The sequence below is a fragment of the Nymphaea colorata genome, chromosome 13 (assembly GCF_008831285.2).
Source record: "Nymphaea colorata isolate Beijing-Zhang1983 chromosome 13, ASM883128v2, whole genome shotgun sequence".
Classification (NCBI taxonomy): Eukaryota; Viridiplantae; Streptophyta; class Magnoliopsida; order Nymphaeales; family Nymphaeaceae; genus Nymphaea; species Nymphaea colorata.
In genome coordinates this window covers 12,345,198-12,367,350 of record NC_045150.1, presented here as the reverse complement: position 1 = coordinate 12,367,350, position 22,153 = coordinate 12,345,198, and the positions used below count along the sequence as shown (strand labels likewise).

The 22,153-nt window shown below is 36.5% G+C and overlaps 1 protein-coding gene across 5 annotated transcripts; it reads right to left on the bottom strand.

Moving 5' to 3' along the window:
- Positions 1 to 1,565: 1,565 nt before the first annotated feature.
- On the bottom strand, positions 1,566 to 17,376 carry LOC116266879 (aminodeoxychorismate synthase, chloroplastic). 5 transcript variants are annotated; one of them, XM_031648328.2, is made up of 15 exons: positions 15,291 to 15,614; positions 13,677 to 13,853; positions 13,417 to 13,554; positions 11,657 to 11,788; positions 11,429 to 11,496; positions 9,941 to 10,005; positions 9,279 to 9,345; positions 8,330 to 8,587; positions 8,122 to 8,229; positions 6,336 to 6,584; positions 4,476 to 4,555; positions 4,287 to 4,389; positions 3,420 to 3,502; positions 2,604 to 3,254; positions 1,566 to 2,215 (listed from the first exon to the last, which is right to left on the bottom strand). In XM_031648328.2, exons 2-15 carry the CDS (start codon positions 13,687 to 13,689, stop codon positions 1,705 to 1,707), a joined length of 2,526 nt encoding a protein of 841 aa, XP_031504188.1. In that variant the 5' UTR covers positions 13,690 to 13,853; positions 15,291 to 15,614; the 3' UTR covers positions 1,566 to 1,704. The 5 variants fall into 5 exon arrangements, with proteins under 5 accessions (XP_031504188.1, XP_031504185.1, XP_031504183.1 ...); XM_031648325.2 differs by lacking the exon at positions 15,291 to 15,614 and adding an exon at positions 17,030 to 17,376 and having other exon boundaries at positions 13,417 to 13,853; XM_031648323.2 differs by having other exon boundaries at positions 13,417 to 13,853.
- Between the last annotated feature and the right edge of the window lie 4,777 nt (positions 17,377 to 22,153).

Here is a 22,153-nt window from a genome sequence, read left to right as displayed (position 1 = left end):
TCTTCACATTTTATTAGATCAGACAACACCACAAAAATAAAGTAGTCAGGGGTGTGAATATTATTAATATACTAGTCGTGACTTGGCAAAAAATAATAAAAATATATTTTGATGAAACGACGATAATTATACGAAATAGCTGACAATACAAATATCAAATATTTAAAAGATCTTCACAATTTGGCTTAGTTAAATTGGTTCACCTCCAATTCAATTTCAGTCAGCGGATTCAGATTCCGCTAATTCGAATTCTGGGTTTGCAGTTTTCTCATTATCAAAGTGGAGACCACCTTTTGGAAATTGTTACCAAAAGTCAGGCGTGTGATACGAAAATTAGAAAGGTTAGGCCCTAAAATGGAAACTTAAGTATAAGGTAGGTTTTAGAAATTAGGTGCCGGTATCGAACACCATGCCAACAAAATGGAAAATCATGGCATTTTCTAAATTGTCCCTGGTGGTTCCAATTGATTCCTAATGTGTCCCATGGCATCCGCGACTTCTACGGCAATGGCAGGCACCCATGCCAGACCGGAAACAATGGCGATTGGCCGGATTCTGTTCAATCTTCTGGCAAGACCAATGCGATGAGATGAAACACTGACAATGCATGAACAGCGTGTATGAACTATGAAAAGATACCTACCCTCACGCTGGAATTACAGCGGGCGGGAACTAAAATAACTAAAAACAACAAAACGAGCGAAACAAAAAAAATGTAGAACTTGCCTGCCGGACGGAAAACAAAAGAGAAGAATCACCGTAAAGATCCTATCCTGATCTGAAGAAAACAGAATCAACACCCTAATCTGCAGCACGCTCGAGGAACTCACAACATCTACGGTAGAAATTAGAAAATCTTAGAATTTGTCAACGTCAGTGAGATAGAGGAGACGACCGGCGGCAAGTAGGGCGCTGCCGGAGCAATCTTCTCCTCTTCTCCTTAACTGAGTTAGTAATATACATTAAAATAAGGAAATATGGCCGGCTAAGGCTCATCCCACACCTAGAAGGCGGAGAATCCACCAACATTGGCTTCAAGCACCCTCGTCGCTGATGATTCTTCCCATGTCCTCGCTGCAAACGTACAAAAATCAGCAAAACAACAAGCGAAACAAGAAAAATGGCAAAAACAAAATGGAATGGAAAGAAATGGGCTGGTTAAGAGCACCTTACAGTGCCAGGGGAAAGAAGAGCATTCTCACATGTTAAACTTGATTGAGGGTGTAGGATGCTCTTGATTCAGTTTTGGTTCTTTGATTTTGGTTTGGATCCATTTCTTCTACCATTCGCTCCAAACACAAAAAACTCAATCTTCTTTATTTTAGCCATGTCTGACACAAAATTCGCAAAATAAACTCGACACATAAATCAACGTATGATTTCAGCTAGCATTTTGAAGGGCTTTTCAGTTGAATGTCAACGGACGTGAAGATGGAGCAACCATCCTTGAAGCGATCCTCCAGCTTTAAATGATTCAGGCGTTTTCAGGCGGCATAAAGGGATTAATACCTGCAATTGAGTGGTTCTTACCAACTCAAATGCGGAACACACTTACGCTATCATGGTAATAAAACAAGATCATTGCTGTTTATTGAATATTCTATATATACAGAAGAATCGTTTATTATGTAGCTGCACAATAGCAGAACATGAATTGATCTTTAAATGAAATAGAAAGAATGTTCCAATACAACATACGCTTCTTCAAACAATGGAACTGGAATCTTCGGACAAGCTTTCATACTCAACCATGGCTTTCATTAATGCAGATGCCTTCAACATGGTCTCTTCATACTCATCCACTGGTTTTGACAGAGCCACAATAGCCCCACCAGCGCCTATTGAAGCTTCATTTTTGTGGATAACAATGGTTCTAATCACAATGTTCAAATCAAATGTCTGGTTATAAGAGAAGAACCCAATGCAGCCGGAGTAAATACCTCTGCTACTATCCTCAAGAGAATCAAGGATCTCAACAGATCGCCGCTTTGGTGCACCAGTCATTGAACCTCCTGGAAAGGCAGCTCTAACACAGGCAACAGATGATACATCTTTCCTTTTCTTTCCCCTGATTGTACTCACCAAAGTATGAACAGTGGCATATGTCTCCAATTCCATGAGACGTGGCACATGCACTGAACCTGGTTCACATACTCGACCCAGATCATTCCTCAATAGGTCTACGATCATTAAGTTTTCTGCTTGGTCCTTCTCACTGCCAATAATGAGAAAATTCAGGAGCTGAACAGAGAAAAACTTCCTATGAAAAGCAAAAGAAGTTTGTACAAACAGAACAAACTTAAAAAATCATACAGACGTAGCCAAGTAACCTTAGTAAGTATATGGAGCTCCATGAGCTCCATGACCAAAAGAGACAGTAAAGCACAACAAAAGTCAAGAAAACAGAGAACCTTATTATATTATAAATGGTCATGCAATAAAAATTCAAGCCCAGTAAAAGATCAGACAGCTAATAGTGCGTCAAGTTGTGACACCAGATTTGGTGACTAAGCCATTTCATTACCATAAGTTTGTTTTTTCTTTTTCCTAATTTTTTGAAAGTATAAACTTTAGACATTCTCAGTAAAGTACATTTTTCTCACCTGTTTTGCAGGAGCCATTTTTGATGATCGTCTTTGTCTCTTGATGATCCACGAGCAATTGTGCCCTTAATTGGCTTTGCTTCTAAAACACCATCCCGGTCCAACTGCAAGAACCTTTCAGGGGAAGAAGAGCAGATAAACAAGTCTTCATCAGAGAAATGAAGCCAAGCAGCATATGGGGCTGGATTTTTTGCCCTCAAATATAAATATAGGCCAAGAGCATCCAATTTTTTTATCTTTTTCTTCATCTGCATTGTTAAGCACAACTCATAGCTTTCACCATCATTGATATAGGCCATGCATCTTTTAACATCTTCCAGATACTCACTTCTTGACTTTTCCATACTAAAGGCCTCATCATAATCTGCCAATGTTAATGGAACAAACTGTGTCTTTCTATCATTCTCATTTGTCATCATTTTCAGATTAAGAAGTTTTGCCTCTGTCTCGTCCAACCATGATCTTTCACTTCGGACATGATCAGACCTCCCAGTGCTAGATGTGGATGCATGATCGCAGACAGATAGTATGTAGACATCATGGTTGGTATGATCAACAACAACAAATTGATCAACAAAGAAGAAGCACGCATCTGGGGTTTCAGAAATGTGAGAATTAGGAGACATGCCACATTCCTCCTTGATACCATATCTGCGTGATGAGTCAATGATTTAGTGGCTTATAAACCTACAATGATAACAAAGAAGTGAACAAGATATTTTGGATTATAAGTTTTTTTTTTTTATAAAATTATCTTGTTTCAAAGTCGAGTCAAGAAAAGGAGAAAGAACATACAAAAATCAAGCGAGAGCTCACCCTAAGAAACCAACGTATCCTCCAACAAAGTCAAAAGGCAAACCTTCAAACTCTTCTTTTCGATGGTGAAAGGACAGGAGTTCCTAATAGAAACATCACAAAACCAGAAAAAAAAGTATACAGATAACATAATATTTTATCTCAAAAAAACTGTTACACAACAAAAGCAAGAATAATTTAAAAGCACAGTAGCCATGTCAAATGGTCATCTACAATATAGAAGAAACCTGGCACAGAGAACTACAGCATGTATGAGGCTATGAGCACATGTAATTGTTTACCTAAGAGAGAAGAGAGAGAGGGGGTTACAAAGTTTCAATATCCAATAAAATTTTCATCGGGTTGCCAAATGATAGAAAAAGAATCATGTCAAGCAAATGTTTGTGTTAACGTATCATCATCTGAGAAAGGTAAAATCAGATTCACAAAGAACTAATAACCATGATGAACCAATAATAGATCTCCTTGTAATGTAGTGGAAGAGAATCAAATGCAAAGGCATCAGTGCAAAAGAAAGACCTCGCCAAACCTGACCTATACGTAAAGTGCACAGATTACAATTAGACAAGAAAAAGTGCTCATTAAGTTATTGATCTTGTGTATATATGTATGTGTAGATGTATAAGAGATTAATTATTTAATTTTCCTTGTAAATTAAAAAAACAACTCTAGGAATATAAATGTCAAGCTGAAAACTGGATCCAGTAGCTTGATTGTCTTGATCCATTCATATCTACAATGAGTAACATTTAAAAAAATAATAGGAAAACAACCATGCACTATGAATGTGTACTTGAACATGTATAATATCTGCAATCAGTTATGTGAAAGAATCTTTGTTGAACTAAGAATGGAAAAGGACTGTACCTTTTCAAGAAAATCAAGGAATCCCTTTTCCAAAAATGTACTTCCCCTCAAGCCATAAGCATCTTCAAATGAAAGGTATCCACTACCTTGGGCAGTGGCATCACTGAAACGTTAGCACTTCAAATCGTTAGAAGTAGTACAACTATTTTTATTCCTAAAATTGAAAAAAAAAATCTGTCAGAAACGTACTCATTTTTTGATAGCCTAAATGTGAACCGTTTCCAAAGTTGACCACCAACACCACCCATAAATGAGAAGCGTGCCCTTCTCTGCATAATTCAAAGACCCATACACATGAAATAGTTGTTATTTATAATTTTTTTTTTGTAGCAGGTGAAAATTAAAAAGAGGCTTTTTTTTTACCATGTCAACATATCCAGAAAGCATGTCTGTTTATCATTGTTATTTATCACCGAAACTCACAGCTAAAATTCCAGTTGCACTTTTATCATGTGGAGAATAAAAAATTCTAACCCATGTTTGGATGTGGTTTTTGAAAAATTGCTTCCCTTAGTTGCTTAACTTTATTGAAGGTCATTTATGCAAGAAGAAATTTAAAACTGAATTAGTTTGGCACTAAATGTTGTATGGAGACCATTTTAATCCTGCCAAAAGTATTCTTTCCCCATCGCATGTCATGATAACAACCACCAAGCTTGCCAACCTACCATGGCTTGCCATCAAGTCTGTATGACTCCACTTGTGCTAAGGTGGAAGTGGGCATGTCTTGTCACTTGTTGCAAACATCTTTTACAGGGGATGGCAGGTTCTCCAACGGGAAAGGCATCAGTAAATGTGACATCAACTTATGAATTTTATTTCATTTTTTCTGAATTTAGGAAGAACAAAAGTGCAGGTAGAAAAGAGACAGGTAGAAGGCCAGCAAGATAAGTTGGGTATTCCTAATCAGAAATATAGCTTAGGAGGTAAGGCACTAGGATGTAACATTCAAATAATTCAAATGTTGTCTTGCCTCTCAAGGAGTTAATCACCTTTAAAAAAAGTCATTATCCAACCTAGTCGAGGTGAATCTCATAACAAAATAGTAGCACAAGCACAACACACAGTGATGAGTCCTCAGCTCATTTTAATAATAATCTTCTGCAGTTAATTGGTCAATCCTGAGCATCTAACAGAGGAGAACAAAGCCTGGATGTTGGTTTCAGCATTAAAAATAATAGCCACAACAAAAATGTCAACTGAATGTCACAGGTGTCAGCAGCTGGTGATAATTGATGAATGATGAGCAACAACAAAACAATTTGCATTGCATCTTCAAAGTAATGACATGCATGTTTCGGAGCATATGGGACATATGGAAAATTCCAGCAAATCCCACTACATACATTTGAATATTTGACATCAAAGTCACACCATGATTCATTTAATATAAAGCATAAAATATGCTTCACAGTATTTCTTAGACAAGTCTATCAAGTTCTTGGCAAGCATATGCCAAAGCCCAAGATCAGCTCAGGTGAAGATATAAGCTCTACATGAGCTGAAGCTGGCTTAACTTTCATGAGAATCTCATCTTGTTGTATACTCCAAAACATTTCCACCCACATGGGATGCACCTTCTAGTAGTTATTTTCATGGCATCTCTTACATTGGACTCTTTTTCTTTATTCTCCTTTCAGAATTCATGCTTATATCACTGCCATTTGTCTTATACACTGTTTGCAGATAGTATTCTCAAACCAAATTATTAGATGGATCCTTCTTAAACAAGCAATTCAAAATAAAGCTTGGCAATCAAACACATTCAAATGCACAATTTTTGCAAATTCAGAGTGTGAATTTTTTATCAATGAAATCCATAAACTTAAAATTTTCATTTACTATGGACAAAAAAAAGAAAAAAGTAATAACTGTTATTTGAAGAAAAATGGGAGGAAAATACACCGCCTTCTCACATTTATAGTTAACACAGCGACAAATTTCTTTGCATCTTAAAGTTTAGAAATTTTCTGCCTCTGGCTTCAATTGAAATAACAGTAACAGAAGTTACAGAACACATTAGTGAAAAAAAACTTTTGCTGTTCGTACCTGGTCCATGAACGAGCTGTCCAACCAAAAGGTGTCCTTGGCCTTTTGACTACCGAACAGTTCACAGAATATAGACTCTGATCCACCAACTTGATTAGCAAAAGCTTCCAACTTTCTCCATTTCAATGTAAGATTTTTATGTGCATTCACAACTCTTTGATGCATATCGGAAAAACTGCTGCTACGTTCATTCAGGACTCGAAATTTTTTTTCCAGAAGTGCTCTATCACTGGAACAAACATGAGCCACCTACAAGTAATAGCAAACAGCAAAGTTGAACTCTTGGCCAATTAAAATATAATATGTCTGTCAAAATACTAAGATCCTTGAATTCCTTCCATCTACGATTCTAACCATATTGTGTGGCCATGGGGTTATCGAGATTGAAGTGATTGTGCATTAATCATGTATTCCAAAAGAATATATAGTGAAAGATTTAATAATCACCTCATTCGTAACCACAAAATATTTATCTATAACATGCCATGTCATGTTGTGCATACTTCAGATATCATATTTGTCATAATTTTTGTTCGCAAGTATCTAGCTCAGTCTTTTTCACAAGGGAATGGCTCAGCTATTCCCTAGACAAGCCACAGACACAAATCTAAATGAAGAGTAGAAGACATCATGTCCTGTCCTGCACTTGGCTAACTAGGTCAAGGGACCATATGAGAACTTCACAGTTTTCAGTTTTCAACCTGCATAAAGAAAATTCAGGTAATAATGATCTAGTGCATATTTAAGATGATCATATTTGTTACAATTTTTGTTTGCAAGTATCTTGCTTTGTTGCTTGTACGTGTCAGCCTTGTCTTATCTTAGGCAGGCTAAGCTAGGTCAAGGGATCATATGAGAACTTCACAGCTTTCACCCTATATAAGGAAAAGTCAGGTAAATCATTAAATAAAGATGGTACGAAGAGGTAAAGAGAGCATCCCAAAACTCAGTTGCTTGCCTGATGGAGGTCCCTTGTTTTAGACTTGCATTTCAGACTTATGCGGGCTGCTACACAAGACACTCGAGTCAGTTTTGGCCTAAGTAGTTACAGTTGGTATCAAAGCCAAACTTAACACTACGACTTGAGGTACAACACAAGACACATGTTCTTTTAAAAGAAAAAAATTTTTTAACACTGCAAGTGAGTGCATCCTGAAAATAGTACTACATTAATCATATTGAAAAATTTCTGGGGGTTGCACATATATATTTCCATAAAATCTAGCATCTTGGTTCATAAAGTCCTCAGGTATGGGACAGGTTATAATCTGCCACACCAGACATTCAGGCCAGTTTTGTCTTTAGGACCTTATAAACTTGATACAATCCAGCATCTTGGTTCATAGCTTTTCTGGGTGTGAAAAGTTAGCTGCAGGGCAGGTTAGGATCTGATATACCAGACATTCAGCTCAGTTTTGAATACGGTTGTCATATAACCAATAAGAATAGATGGAGAATAATTGATGCAAGATGGAAGCATAACCAAATCTTGTAATTGGATATAGTTAGATTTTGAGTACTTGTAAATGGATCTAGATCCACAATCCAACCCTTTCTCTATAAAAGGGGACATTGGGTCATTTTGTAAGACAGTCAAAAGTTGATAGAAATGAAATGTTGTTAGTTTTCTTCTGTTCTTCTTGTTCCTTGCTCATTTGCTTGAGTTTTAGTTAGTTCAATCATAGTTTTAGTTCAGTATTGAGTGCAGTTAGATTAAGATTCCTTTTAACCTTAATTCTACTTGCATCAATAATGCAGAAGCAACAAAGTCACCACCCACACTAACCTTTCCTTGATGTATCGAGGACAAGTCAGACCAGTAGTCCAATGTGATCTTCCGAAAATTTTCAAGTATTTGCCTCCCATAACAAGTTGCAACACTCTCTGGGTGAAACTGGATTAAAAAAGTGAGTCAAGTGAAAGATCAGCTGCAAGAGTTCCAGAAAATTTATTAGAAAGGGTCAAAATGCATTAGGAAGTATGAAACAAGTTACCTGCACACCATAGTGAGGCCTGGTTGCATGCATTATACCCATTAGGACTTTGTCCACATCAACCCCCTTAGCACTCTGGAAGCACCGGCTGTGCCCATTATCTGTATGACCAGTTGGTATATCGTCAAAATGAGACCCTATTCTACATTCTTCAGTTTCAAGATATGAATAGGTGCGTGTAGAAGATGTCCAAGCAATTGGTGTAAGTACCACAGGGAGGGAAACTGCATCTATGACAAGTGAATGATATCGCACAACCTGTAGAGGTGATTGAATATCATTAAGAAGTTACAATGTCATGCACAATCTACGTCAATACGAAGAAAGAAACAAAATGCTGTGCAGAAACGTTATGATGTTGGGTCAGAGAAGACACAGAGGAAGAAGGGAAAAGAAAAAACAAGAGTACAAAGCATGACAATTTCTCCTTTAAGTTTAAGGACAAACCATCTTAGACACCAACATGAAATACTTAGGTCCAGCATAGGGCTGTATGGTAGAAGATATTCAAAGTCTTGTTACAGGAGGCCATTTTGGAAAAACCACCTTTTAAATAGACACCAAAGCTTCCTATTATGTATCTTCTGTGAGCACAAAGATCCATGCAGTAATGGCAGGCACAAAAATGCAAGAGAAAGTTCTCACAACTTTCAAAAAATAAAGGTTTGGGAATATCTTTAAGATAAATAATCCTCAGTAAATACAATTCTGACATTTATGTGAACATACAGGGAACTAATAAAATATGAAATCTAAAAGTTATTTTTAAGTATACAACATTTCAAAATTCACAGACACCTCCAATTGATCTCTTTGAGGCAAATTCAAGAAATAGTTTCATCCTAAAAATTATGGAGCCTAATCTAATGCGTGTTCATTTTTATTCAAATAGTTTATAAGCTATTCTATTAATCTCTCTCCCAAAAATTTTTGTCGACAAGTAACTTACCTTGAAACCAGAACCTTGTCCAGATGGGATGCCATGAAATAACTTCGTACCACAATGCTCAATTTCACTACAAGAAAAGACCAAATTGCAAGCTTAGTTATGAAAAGGAAAGCAAATAAAGCTGTTACTAATAGTCAAATATGAACATATGAAGCTTTTGTTAAATGATATATGCTATATGTCTATATATGTATAGCTATGTGTATATATATACATAATATATACATTCAGTGCTTCCTTTACATTTATTTTCCTATTTTTCTGTTGGCTGCTAAACTAGCTGTTGGAGGCCCCAGTAGCTAGTTCACTTCCTCTCTTTTGACTCTTCACTCTCATGTTTGTATACATATATATGCCCCATCATTGTACAGTATTCCAAGCATGTCGGTTGTGCTGTTTTGTCTGTGATATACTACAAGTTCTATTCTATCTTGAGTGATCCAAGTATGTGATTAAAGTGTTCTAGCTTAGTCTTTTCTGACTAGAATTTTTCCTTTGAACCTTGCATAATTTAAGGTTAATACTGTTGGCTGCTTCATTTCATCTGTTCCCTGGAGAAATACCAATGCTTTAAGCACATTTCAGTGAAACTATTTCTCAGTACAGCCACAATAGATCCTAATTACCTATACAAGCAAACATTGGACACAAACATAGAGTACCTTAGACGACCATGGATTGGACTAGGTGCATGAACTATTTGAGCTCCATGTGCATATCCCAATGCCTAGACAAGTAAATAATGTAAAAATGCATCAGTCACAAAATATAATCACAGTACAAAGAGATGCACACACACATTAACAGGACATTGTGCATGGAACTAACAAAAATCAATTTTTATGACTATACACTGCCAGCAAGAAAATTAACAAGTATAAATCATGGTTTAACTCAATAATGTAAATAAGTAATTGAAAAGAGAAGGACCATCATAATAACATTGCTAATGCTGCATGCGCCAATGCCGCCAAGGCCCTCAGTGATGCATTTTGGATCAAGAGACAAAGTTGCAGGAAAAAAGCTACTATCATGCCCTTGAACCCCTCAATCTTCCATACAAGAGCCTTTTTAACAGGCTTTCTCATGTCATATGACACTGCACCACAGTTTTGTCCCCCTATATCCTAAACCTTAGCCCACCTTATCCCATTCTTGACTGATGCAAAACAGAGCAGCTTAAGCTGCTCTCCGAGCTTCACAGACGATCAAGAAGATTTTTGCAAGATATTCTTCATTGGTCAAAATAGGAAATTGTCCAAGATCTAAAGTCATATATCAACTGCCAAATTTACTGAAAACAGTATAGTATCATCTACTTTTGAATCTTTGATCATTCTTCATGGTTAACAGTTTCACAACACTAAACAAAAAACGAAGGACACATGACAAGTAATGGGATTTGGATTTTGTATCTAATAACCCTAACTGAAGATGGTATTACTGATGTTGCTTTTGGAAACTAACAACTATGTGCTCAATCATAATTGAGTTTAGGGTTAGTATCGTTATAGAAGCTGTCCATATGTTAGTCAATAATTCTCCCCTCCCAGATTTTCTTCTAAATTGCCAAAATGAAGTCCCTCACACATCACTTATATGCTTTTTTTGTTGAAAAATGTTCTTTACTTATTAATTGCAACAAATAAATAGGTATTCTATGAGTTGAAAAATTAAGGTTGTGTTTGATTTCCCACGGATCTCAGGTCTGAGGGGATCCGAGATCATCAATAACCGAAATCTACAGTTTTAGGTTTTACCAAACTGCAGATTTCAGCTGGAACCCTGCAGCATGGATGTCAACTCCACACTACCTAGTAAAAACTGTGGATTTAAGGTCTGATGGGGAGAGTTTGGACCTCAAAACCATGGAAATGGGATCTGTTGTGATCTCAGATCACCATGGATCTCAGGTCCATGGTAGTCGCATGCAACCTAAAGGTTCATAATGTAATGGGTTCCATGAAGCACAATCATTTTCATACGTCATATCCACCCCATCAAAGTGATCTCCTAACAAATGAATCGTGCTAAATACATCTGAGTTGGATTGAGTACATATGATTAATCCTTTGAATAGTTTTTCTTACTGAGAGTATACAATATTTTTCTCACTTTAATTCACATGATAAAGTGTGACAAGTGACTACCTGGTGACCAAGACAAATACCCAAGATAGGAACATCCTTGCATTCCCTCAATATCCGTAAGCATATGCCTGTAAAATAACCAAAGTGTGATCACATCATTCACAAATCATGAGCGATAAGCAAGATAACAAAGTATACCTCTCATTTTTGTTAAAAAATTGCTAATGGGGTTCTGACTTCTGCACGATTTACACAGACTTACATGGCTAAGAGCCTAAGACAATTTACCTATGTCTGATGGAGATGTTGGAGTTCCAGGGCCAGGTGACAAAACAATATTGTCAAAAGCTTTCTCTTCATACAAAAGATGACAAATATACTCCCAATTCCACTCATTATTGTGAATCACCACTGGAGGAACTGTGATTTGAAAAGAAAACAAAGATAAAATTAATTTAATGCTATTTATTTGGCTAAGCAGCAGTAAAGAATAACAGTAAAATGCCTAACCTGAGAATTCTACACAAGAAGAAAACGGCACATGCTTGTAACTTGAAAGTGATTGACAAAAAAAAGAAAAGAAAAGAAAGAGATGGAAGCGAAAAACTGAAGAATTAACCAATTCCTTACCTAAACCATAAAATATGCTTAAACCAAATATAAGTAACAAAAATCAATATCTTGTAAGTTGTAACACTATTCCACTGAGAAATGCTCACTTTGCATGAAAGACGTATCATGCAACACATAAGCACACATGCACTTGCATGCTATGTCACATGGGTGCGGGTGCTGGTGCCGGTGTGGGTGTCAGTGCAGGAAGTGGCAACTTCCAAAAAAAATTGGGTGCGAGTGTGTCGAGAGCATATATATATATATATATATATATATATATATATATATATATATATATCACACATATATATGTTATTTGTTATATAAGTAAATTTATTTGTATATATTTTTAAACTTTGTCTTATCAAGGTTACCTTAATCTCATACAAAATTCAAAGTTTTATTAAATAAAATAAGGGGGGAGAGAGAGAAGGGAAAAAAGAAGAGGGAAAGATAGGAGAAGGAAAAAAAATGAAAAACTTATCATATTTTGTTGTGTGCCGAGTCGGGTGCCGTGTCGGGGAGTACCCGCATCGGTGCAGGTGCACCACCATAGTTGGCGCGCCCGTGTGACTTAGCTTGCATGCTTACACAAATTCATGAGTACATACATATACGTGTCTGCACCCGTATGTAACTATGTATATATGCACACATGTCTGTATATATGTGTAATTGCACCTATGTAGAGTGAAAGTTATTATTCACCCATTTCACCAGATTCAATTAACTCATTGGGCACTTGTAACTTCAAAGGAATTTGAACCTTCTATTTGTTCAATCTCTTAAATACTATTTTAACAGAAGGGGATATTACCCATGCTCAAAGTTGTTGATTCTTGAAGCTTTAAAGTTCTCAATGCTCCACGAAAGGCCTTTTGATTTGCTCAGTTTGTCATACTTTTTAGCAGCTCATTTTCAAGATGAATAATGGCTCCAATCAAAATATCATACGACAAGAACTAAGCATTCTTGAGAACATCTATTCAGGTACATATTTTGTATTTCAAATGTTTGTGTCATTAATATATAATCCACATAAATCATAAACAAAGTCAAATAAACAGTTCACAATTAGGTCTTATTTCTTCACAGAACACATGAAAGGACTTAGTGATTTTAAGATTTACTTTTCATGGATTCATGAGATACATATATCTGCCTCCATCAACTGCCCATTTCTGGAGGTAGATGTTTGAGTCTTATAATGTGTTTGATATATACTTTACATTACCAATTTTCTATGATGTTCACCAAAATTGCATTTATATTAGCAATTACATGAAGAAAGGAAAGTCCACAACAGCAGGCAATAGAAGATCAAGCGATTGCAGTGAAATCTATCACAGTTATGAGGCTAAAAATAAGAGATGAACAATAAATGGCTAAGAAAGATAAGTGATATCAACATCAAGAAAGAAGAAAAAGGATACCTCCATTGATAACAGCCAATTCTTGATAAACATTGTATGTGTAACTATCATAATTATCAATCAACAAAGTCCGCACACATCTCTCCCCAACAACAATCTTTCCCTTTGGATGAGGTGATTCCACCAAATCAGACTTTCCTTGAAGACAAAAAGTCACATGTTTAGGCTTCCTTGATGCTTCAGTGTCCATACTTGACAATTTACAGTAATTTTGATTATGAAAACCATAAAACTTCAAGGAAGAACTTGGTAAATGTAACTTTTCTTGGACATGGAACAAGGTGTTGGAGCTGCTGCATCGAACTTCAGATGAAGGGGTCATAAGATTGAAGCTTCCCATTGGAAAAAGTTATGACAGGTGAACAATAACAACCTTCTTTGATTCCTTAAATATCTATTCTTGCATATGTCTGAAGATCAACCACACACTTTTCTACCTGAAATATCATTCAAGCAATGTCAACAAAGAAAATTGATGATGACTGGTGGTCACTATATCAGCATTTCGTTGTGCCATGCACAATCAAATATTAAAAGACTATCAACCTGAAGCTCGATTACATCATGAGCATTTATTTAAACGTAAACCATTAGTTTTACAGAATTATGGATTCATGATTAAGCATTGTGGAAATACATAGTAACATTAGATATTTCACACTGTAAGTAAGCTCAATTTGGTTAGGCCTTCATGATCAGTAACTTATAAACGAATAAATTAAAAGTTGGATCCTAGCAATTTCTCACACACAAGGTAGATTTTGATTCGAAACAAAAGGTCATCAGGGCAATCAAGCATTTCAGATCTGCCGAACAACTTATTGAATTTAGTAAACATAAACTTTTAGTTTTACTCTTTGCCTGTTAATCTCCACACCTTCTAGATCAATTTTTCATAAAATGGCAGTTCCAATTTCTGTGACAGCAAAAGCATAAATTACTTCACAAGTTAATTTAATCATATGTGAGTCTTTCTCCAAATTCAGGATTATCATCCAAAAAGAGAATCCTAGTGGAACAGTTGAATGATAAAATTTATGTTTCTTAGTACCCCACCTCTCCAAGCATCGTGGACTACAATAACAATAAGTTATAGACACAGCCTTGGTCTGAGTACATACATACAAGGGTGTGCGTACATGCATCATTTTCTACAGAAACAGGTTGTATACTGCATTATATATATCTGAAAAGGTTGCAAGCAATCAGAGAAAATTTGAAATTTGCAAATTGAAGTATATTGAAAGTAGTCAAGGACAAGAAGGTATATGATGGCATGCAACAAGTATTGCACTAGAAAATACTTAACATAAGCAGCAGACTTTAAACATAAATCCAGCACAGTATGATCAGTCTACATTTCATGCCTTTCAATTCAGTAGCCTTGATCTCCACATCATTTAAAACCATGTTCCCCTCTTCCCCTTGCTCCTTAAAAAGATACGATCACCACCGACGTAAAATAGAAAATCGAAAGCAGAAAAGAATATTTCCTCAATCTCATCTTCTCAAGTAAGCTAGGTATTCAAGCACCTAAGAACTTATAACTTAAACACACTAGGACAATTACAAGGCACAGCTTCTTCGGCTGTCAATAGCACTAACAAGGAAGGGAAGGGAAAAGATTTCCAAGCTGAGTACGCTGGAGTCCAGACACTAAGTCACTAATCAAAGGCTTTGTAGCTGGTGAGCAGATTGGTTTTATGCTTATTGTACAGTTTCTTTTGTACAGCCCATTATTAATAAAGGTTGGAAGGCCTAACCTTCCCGCAAGCTTGCATCGGAAACACAAGCTTTCTTCTTGACCCAGTCCGAACCGATGTACGTCTCATAAGGAGAGAGATAGAGAGAGACGAACAGACAGAAAGACTTACCAGGAAAGCAGTTCCCTGCCAGAAGGCTGTAATGGGTATTTGAATAGTTGCAAATGCAACGACAATACTAAGAGGCAGTCCCCTGCCCAGAGGGCCGTACTGGGTTATTTGAAAAGTTCCAATAGCAACGATAATGGTGACACTCAGAAAACGATACGAGAAACAAGAAAAGAGAATAAATCAATAAAGTTGGTGCAGAGTGCTGTAGGTGGTGGCGGACAAAAAAGGAGCACCGCCCTCCCCCTCGGCCTCCCCTTGAAAAGTTTCTCTTATCACACCTTATCATGGCAAACCGAAAGGGCAGAGATGGCGACTAATCATCATTCTGGGGGGGTGGGGGGAGAGAGAATCTCTGTTTTATGTGTGGCGGCTAACGGTAGAGAGGGAGGAGCGAGTTAAGACCAAGAGGAAATTTCACCTGCAGACCCCGTTTCGTTTATAGTTCAAAACACAGGCTTTTCCTTTTTAAGATTCGGGACAAAGACCTGACATGAAGGGACAATCACTAACAAGTAACCAGAAAAGAGCTAGAGGTATTCTCATGTTAGGAATGAAGTCAAGGCTGCCTTTGGATAACACGTTCAAAAATTTATTTTTTTGGGAACTTGGTTTTGTAAAAATCATTTCCTTTTAATAAGTTTTAAAACATTGATTTGTGTGTTTGGACATAATAAAACTTTAGTTTTGTAAAGGCTAATTTTTGGCCGAACCGGCCTTTCACATCATCCAATTTGCAACTGGATTTTTTCAGCCCATCTGTCCCCTCACACCATTTTGCATGATGAAAAATGGTTGTGTGATGTAAGGGGTCAGATTGAATTGGACTGCGTGATGTGAAAAATGGTTGTGTGACGTAAGGGGTCAGATTGAATTGGACTGCGTGATGTGAGGTCCATCGCTGATATATATATATATATATTTCACTGCTATATGGTCGACATGTGATATTGAATTGGTCAGGACATACAGTGTAGTGGTGGAGGCAAATTTTTATGATAAAAGACTGCAGGCCGCAACATAAGAATAAGAAAATGATTGATGGTTATAAAATCAGCATATCAATAGGGTCAATTAATATGTAAACAAGTAGATTTTGTAGGACTGTGGGCATTTGAAGTTCACATCTAACTGGGCGTAGTCTCCAAAAGCTCCTGACTGACCATTCTTGAATTGGAGTAAGCTTTTATGTATCTTAACTTTCCCTTGCGTCGTAAATGATATTACAAACTTAATGCTTTCCACGGCAAAAAATTTTGAATTTCTTGGACTGCAAAGTATGATGAGGGCATATGGTATGTGGAACATCACCACCACACAGGTGCAGCCGATTTTTCTCTCTGTTTTAACTTTTAAGGCATGTAGCTTTTTCCTTTTTAGAACAAGACGTATATCGCCTCCGCAGTCGTTAACGAACCTAAGTAAACGACTCGCTCTCTGGCGCACCGGACACCGGAGGCGAAGGAAGGGGAAAACAGATGGAGGCCGACAAGGGTTCGAAGCAAGAAGAAAACATCGTTACGACAGCCCACCGAATCCGCATCCATGTATCGGTCTCAGAAGCAAAACCGTCATGGGCGTGCCTTTATGCTTTGGCTTTCTCATTTTCGGCAACATAAAGGGTTCGTCGGCGGGACAGCAAGCCAAGATCCGATTGATTCGTCAGTCGACGAATACATGCGGGAAGGGAGATGGAGAAGCGGAATCATATGGTAAGATGGGTTAAGAGAGCTAACGAAAACCTTGCGATTGCTGGTTTCGGTAGTAGAGTCTTCCCTCCCGCTCCCTTCATTATTCCAATGTGGCCGGAATCCGGGCCGGGAAACGCGACTAACCGGCCTTCCCTTCTGCCCATTCTCCGTTCACACGGATATCAAAGCAGAGGAAGGGGGAGGGCAGCAAGTACTACGAGCCATCTGTCCCGCACAGCTATCCAGAAGCAAGCGTAGTTCACCGGTTCCACCGGATGGCTTCTTGTTCCGGTCCGACCACGAGGACGCTGCCCTTCTCCTGTCGTGGAACGACTGTAACCCTCTGGCCTCTTAAAACTGTAGCTCTGGAGGAAATTGAAGAAGATGTTACGGTAAATGTTGGAGCTATGTTATGACATTTTTTAAGATGAAAAGTTAGCTTATAAGAACAATAAGTGATGTACTTACAAAGTATTATAAACTATCACTTCTCCATACATACATCATTGCTAATGCTTTCATAATTAAAGGCTTTTAGTAATACAATTTATTACTAAAATTTAATTTTTCAGACATATTAGCCTCTCAGAATGATGCAATGCATCTCATGCAGCCCATGCCAGTGGCCAGAGGCATCTGGACTCCCAAAGAAATCCACTTTAGTTTTGTGTGTATGGGTGAAATTGTATGTGTGCATCAGCTATATATATATATATATATATATATATATAGAGAGAGAGAGAGAGAGAGAGAGAGAGAGAAAAAAAGAAAGAGAGAGAGCAAGGAAAAAAAAGGAATTGTCTTTTAAACTACAAGACATCACCTTCAGTCTCTTATATTTTAATGTGAACCCATATCTAATACCCGCAAAAATCAAACTTAAAGTATATTGTGGATGCCGTGTAGGTTCTACCAGACTCTTTTACCTCATTAATGAAAAATATGTAACACCCATAAGAATCAAACTTGAAACACATTGTTTATGACGTGTAGGTCCGACTGTAGGTAAGCTTATGAGCGAAGTCAGAAACTTTTTATAAGGGGAACAAAAGTAAAGTTTCTAACTTTTGATAAGGGCCAAAATATTATTTTCCAAACTTTTTATATATGGCAAATGAAATTTAAGTGTAAAATTTTCATCCATTCCAATTCCAAAGACTTATTTTATTGATTCTTACAAAAGCTTATCTTTTGATTTTTTGATTTTTGATTTTTTTTTTTATTTTGTCAAAAACGATCACCTTTTGACTAAAACGTGACAATAATTTAAGAAATTTCAGTTTAGTCATCACCGTCCACTTGTTTGTTATGGTTGAGCAGGCACGCTGTGAGTGCCCCTGCCATGAAGGGGTAGGCTCCTACCGCTCCTCCCCACTGTTAAACCACAAGATGTAGCCCATGTACTCGTGTTTTAATTTAGCAAAATATGTATGTATTTAGTTCAAGCACACAAGCTTTCTACAAAAATTTTTCTCTCTTCCTTTGTTAGAAGACATTAGTTATGAAGCAAGGCTTCACGAATGTGTGCTTTCAGTTTCCACACAAGCAACAATTTCTGGTTAAGGGTACGAGGTATAAATTTTTAAAATTTTAGAGACACTAACATGCAAATGAGAAAAATTGTTCAAAAATGTCAATATAAAGAAAAAAGAAAATAAAAGAAAAAAATGGATGGCAACTGCCCAGTGCCTACACCTGCCTCTGCCTCTTCTCTCAATATAATTATATGGGATGTATAGTGAGTCGAGAACTTACTAATTCATTTGCCAAACTAATGCATTTTATAATTTTTTTAAAGGTAGGTAATTTTATAATTTTTAAGGTTTTTACGGGGAACTAGGAAGGGAGACGGAGACATGGCACCTGCCATCCTTAGGGGCATCGGGCAAGATACCTAATAGGTAGCTGACCCGAAAACACCGGCCCCCGGCCCAGGTCTGCTCGACGGGGTCGATTCGGCCTGATAAATTATTTAATATTATTTTTAAAATAATATATATATATATATTTATTTTATCCTTAACAAGCCGATTGAGCTCGGGTTTCAAGCAGCGAGCCAGGCCCGGACTCGACTTGAGTTTCTGGGCATCACCCTAACCATCCCTCTGGCTCCATCCTGGTGTGGTGTAAAGTGCCAGTGATGGGACGAGGGCAAACTCGTTCTAAAATTACCATAATTGAACTAGCGAGCTGATTCCATGGACGATTCAAAAGTGTTAGGCAGGCAATGTCGTGTCGTTTAAGTGTTCTAATTACTTCTTTTATAAAATAAAATTTTGATATTTTTAATTGAAATACAACCTTAAAACAAAATTTTTGGCTTTTGGTTAAAACACCACAAGGATGAGTTTGGCTTGTGAGAGAAAACATGCATATTTTCCTCATTTGAAAATAAATGTTTTTCCCTTTTTTGTCCTTATAGAGGGTTTTTTTGCATTTCATCATAAAGGGCAATTTTCATGTTTATGATCTTCTTTGCAGATATTTTTGCTCACCAATAGATACTAAGGGCCAAAAGAACAAAATTCTTATGAACCAAAAAGAAAAAGTAAATTCTGTATAAGGATAAAATTATAATAAAAAACTTAATAATTCATATCGCAGTTTATGTCGGGGAAACGGCTTTGTGTATATTTTATGTTCAATTCCTATCATGTCACTAAAGGTTACTGCTTTTACGTCAGGATATTACTTCTCAACGGATCATGTACTATTTTTTAGATTCAAGTATCAAAACTCAAGCTATTCACATTCGGGTTCGGATGATTGGGATCCAGATATTTTTTTAAATTTGAATGTTATGTTATCAATCTGAATCTGTATCAGAATCTGATTGAATAAGTATTCTTAAAACCAAAACCGATCCAAATCCCAATCTGATCTTAGATGTTTTTCCATTTCACAATTATTTAAAACGGATTTGTCTGATATCTGGTCCGAAACCAAACCATTGACATCCCTATATATATATATATAAGGCAACAAAATGAAAATAGTTCTATCCAAACAAAGTGAACGTCATTCCTATGGTTCATCAAAGTGATTAGTATAGTAAAAAAAAAGAAAAAAAAGAAAAGGGTCCAAGCAGTCCTACTACTGTCTAGTAAATATATTGTTCATCGCGTACATACTAAGTATATGATGACCAAAAAAGACAGACAAACAACCACACAAGCATAAACACAAAATGGACTATTTTCCATTTGAAGCTTCTTCTGGCAATGCTCTTCGATCTTCTTCTCATTATTCTTTTCCTTCCTGTTATGTTTAATTAGTAATTGAAATGCATATATGCTGCTTTGAAAGTAGGGAAAAACCAATATGCTGAACCTTTATAACGGTAAACTTGCGGCTAACATTGCTCTCAAGTCACTTAAATTCCTCCTGACCTGCCTTCAAACACAATGTAATACTTTCGATGAGGCTTCATCTTTGATGCCTTACGGAACCAATGTATTAGACTCATACATTGGTAATGGAAATAATTTTTGCCTATAAAATCAACATTCATGGTACAAAACTACGCATATAATACATTAAGTAGTCCCATGGGACGAACCTACTATTCTGATAAAGAATGAACATTTGAGTTGTCAACTTCACGTTCACCTTTGAAAGGTGCAGATGGCGCTGTCTCATTTGATGGTCCCTCATCAACATCAAATTGCTTAGCATTAAGATTTTATTCTGAATTCAAATTATGTAATATACATGTCGTTAATACAATTTGAACTTGTTTTACAAATGAATATTCTACTTGACATATTAGTATACCGAACCATCAACAATCCAATTGCTCTTTCAATTATTTTGAGTGAAGCTGTGAATGTCGATGATTAAATAGTTCATGTGCGATTCCAATACTACACATCCCAATTACGTTAGATTCAAACACATGATAATAATGACCTCTATAAGAAATTAACATGCTGAGAATAAGTTGATAACTACCATCCAACATTTGTTTCATGAAAAAATCTTGAAATGTCTGAGAACTACTTGGATGTTTGTCTCTCCTACTTGTGATTCTGAGATTTGAGTTAGTGTTCTTTATATAACAATAGGTCGTTCTAAGTATAAAATCAACTAGCTAGAGGAACGTTTGAGAACACCATCTTTCTATATGGTGCTGGGCATACATAACATGGTGTAATTATGTCCGATATTTTCTGTATTTTCTGAAACAAGAGTATGGAAGTTTGTGAACCTTGTGTTACAGAAGCATGTGTACCAGTAACACAGTATTTTTCTTATCAAACACACTTTGAGTGCTGAATCAAGGGCGACATTGCATGATATGACTCCTAAGCAGAAGTAGCCCAATTAATTGGGCGGTTGATCAATTTTACAAAGATGAGTTATATCATTCTTAGTTCTAAGGCATGTGTCAAACTCTTCTCAAATTCGGGCAGGAGTTGGCTTGTTATATAACTCGTCATGCACACTTTTATAGTTCCGCCTGAGTCTATATGTATTTCGGGTTACACAAATGTCTTACTTTGGTTCAGATTTTGGCTGTCGTGACTATAGAAACTGAGAGGGGAAATACTTGTGTGATCGTCGTTCCCGATTGATTGGATTGTGAAGGATGAACGTTGGTTCAGTGTTTGGATTTTTAGTGCAGTCATCCTTGTTGTTTTCATGGCACATTCAATATATACACACACATTATATATATGTATATATATCTTGAATAAGGGCCACCCATTTGATGATGATGAATGATTAAAAGAAAAATATGAAAACCCATTTGATGATGATGAATGATTAAAAGAAAAATATGAAAAAATGTGAGAACTCATACTAGAAGATTTAAGCGTCTATCATGATTTAACTGTCTGACTTGACCGTCCAAAAGTATAGGTTCCCCCGTAGTGACTCAGATTTGACAGTCATGTATGTATGAAACAAAATTTAAAGAGTTTAAAAATATAATATATCAAAGAATGTTGCAATTATTGGTTAAGTTCAATCTTAAGTGGTAAACAATTTTATTTAGGTAGATCCTTGATTGATACTTAGTTAAAGTACTTAAAAAGTTGATTATTTTTTATATTTATGTTTAATTATTAATCATTTTACTGTTAGCATGAGCTGCAGGAGAGATTTAGATTTGATTCGATTTAGAAATTTGGTTCAACATCTTGAACTTACACAATTGGCTGCCCTTTTTAA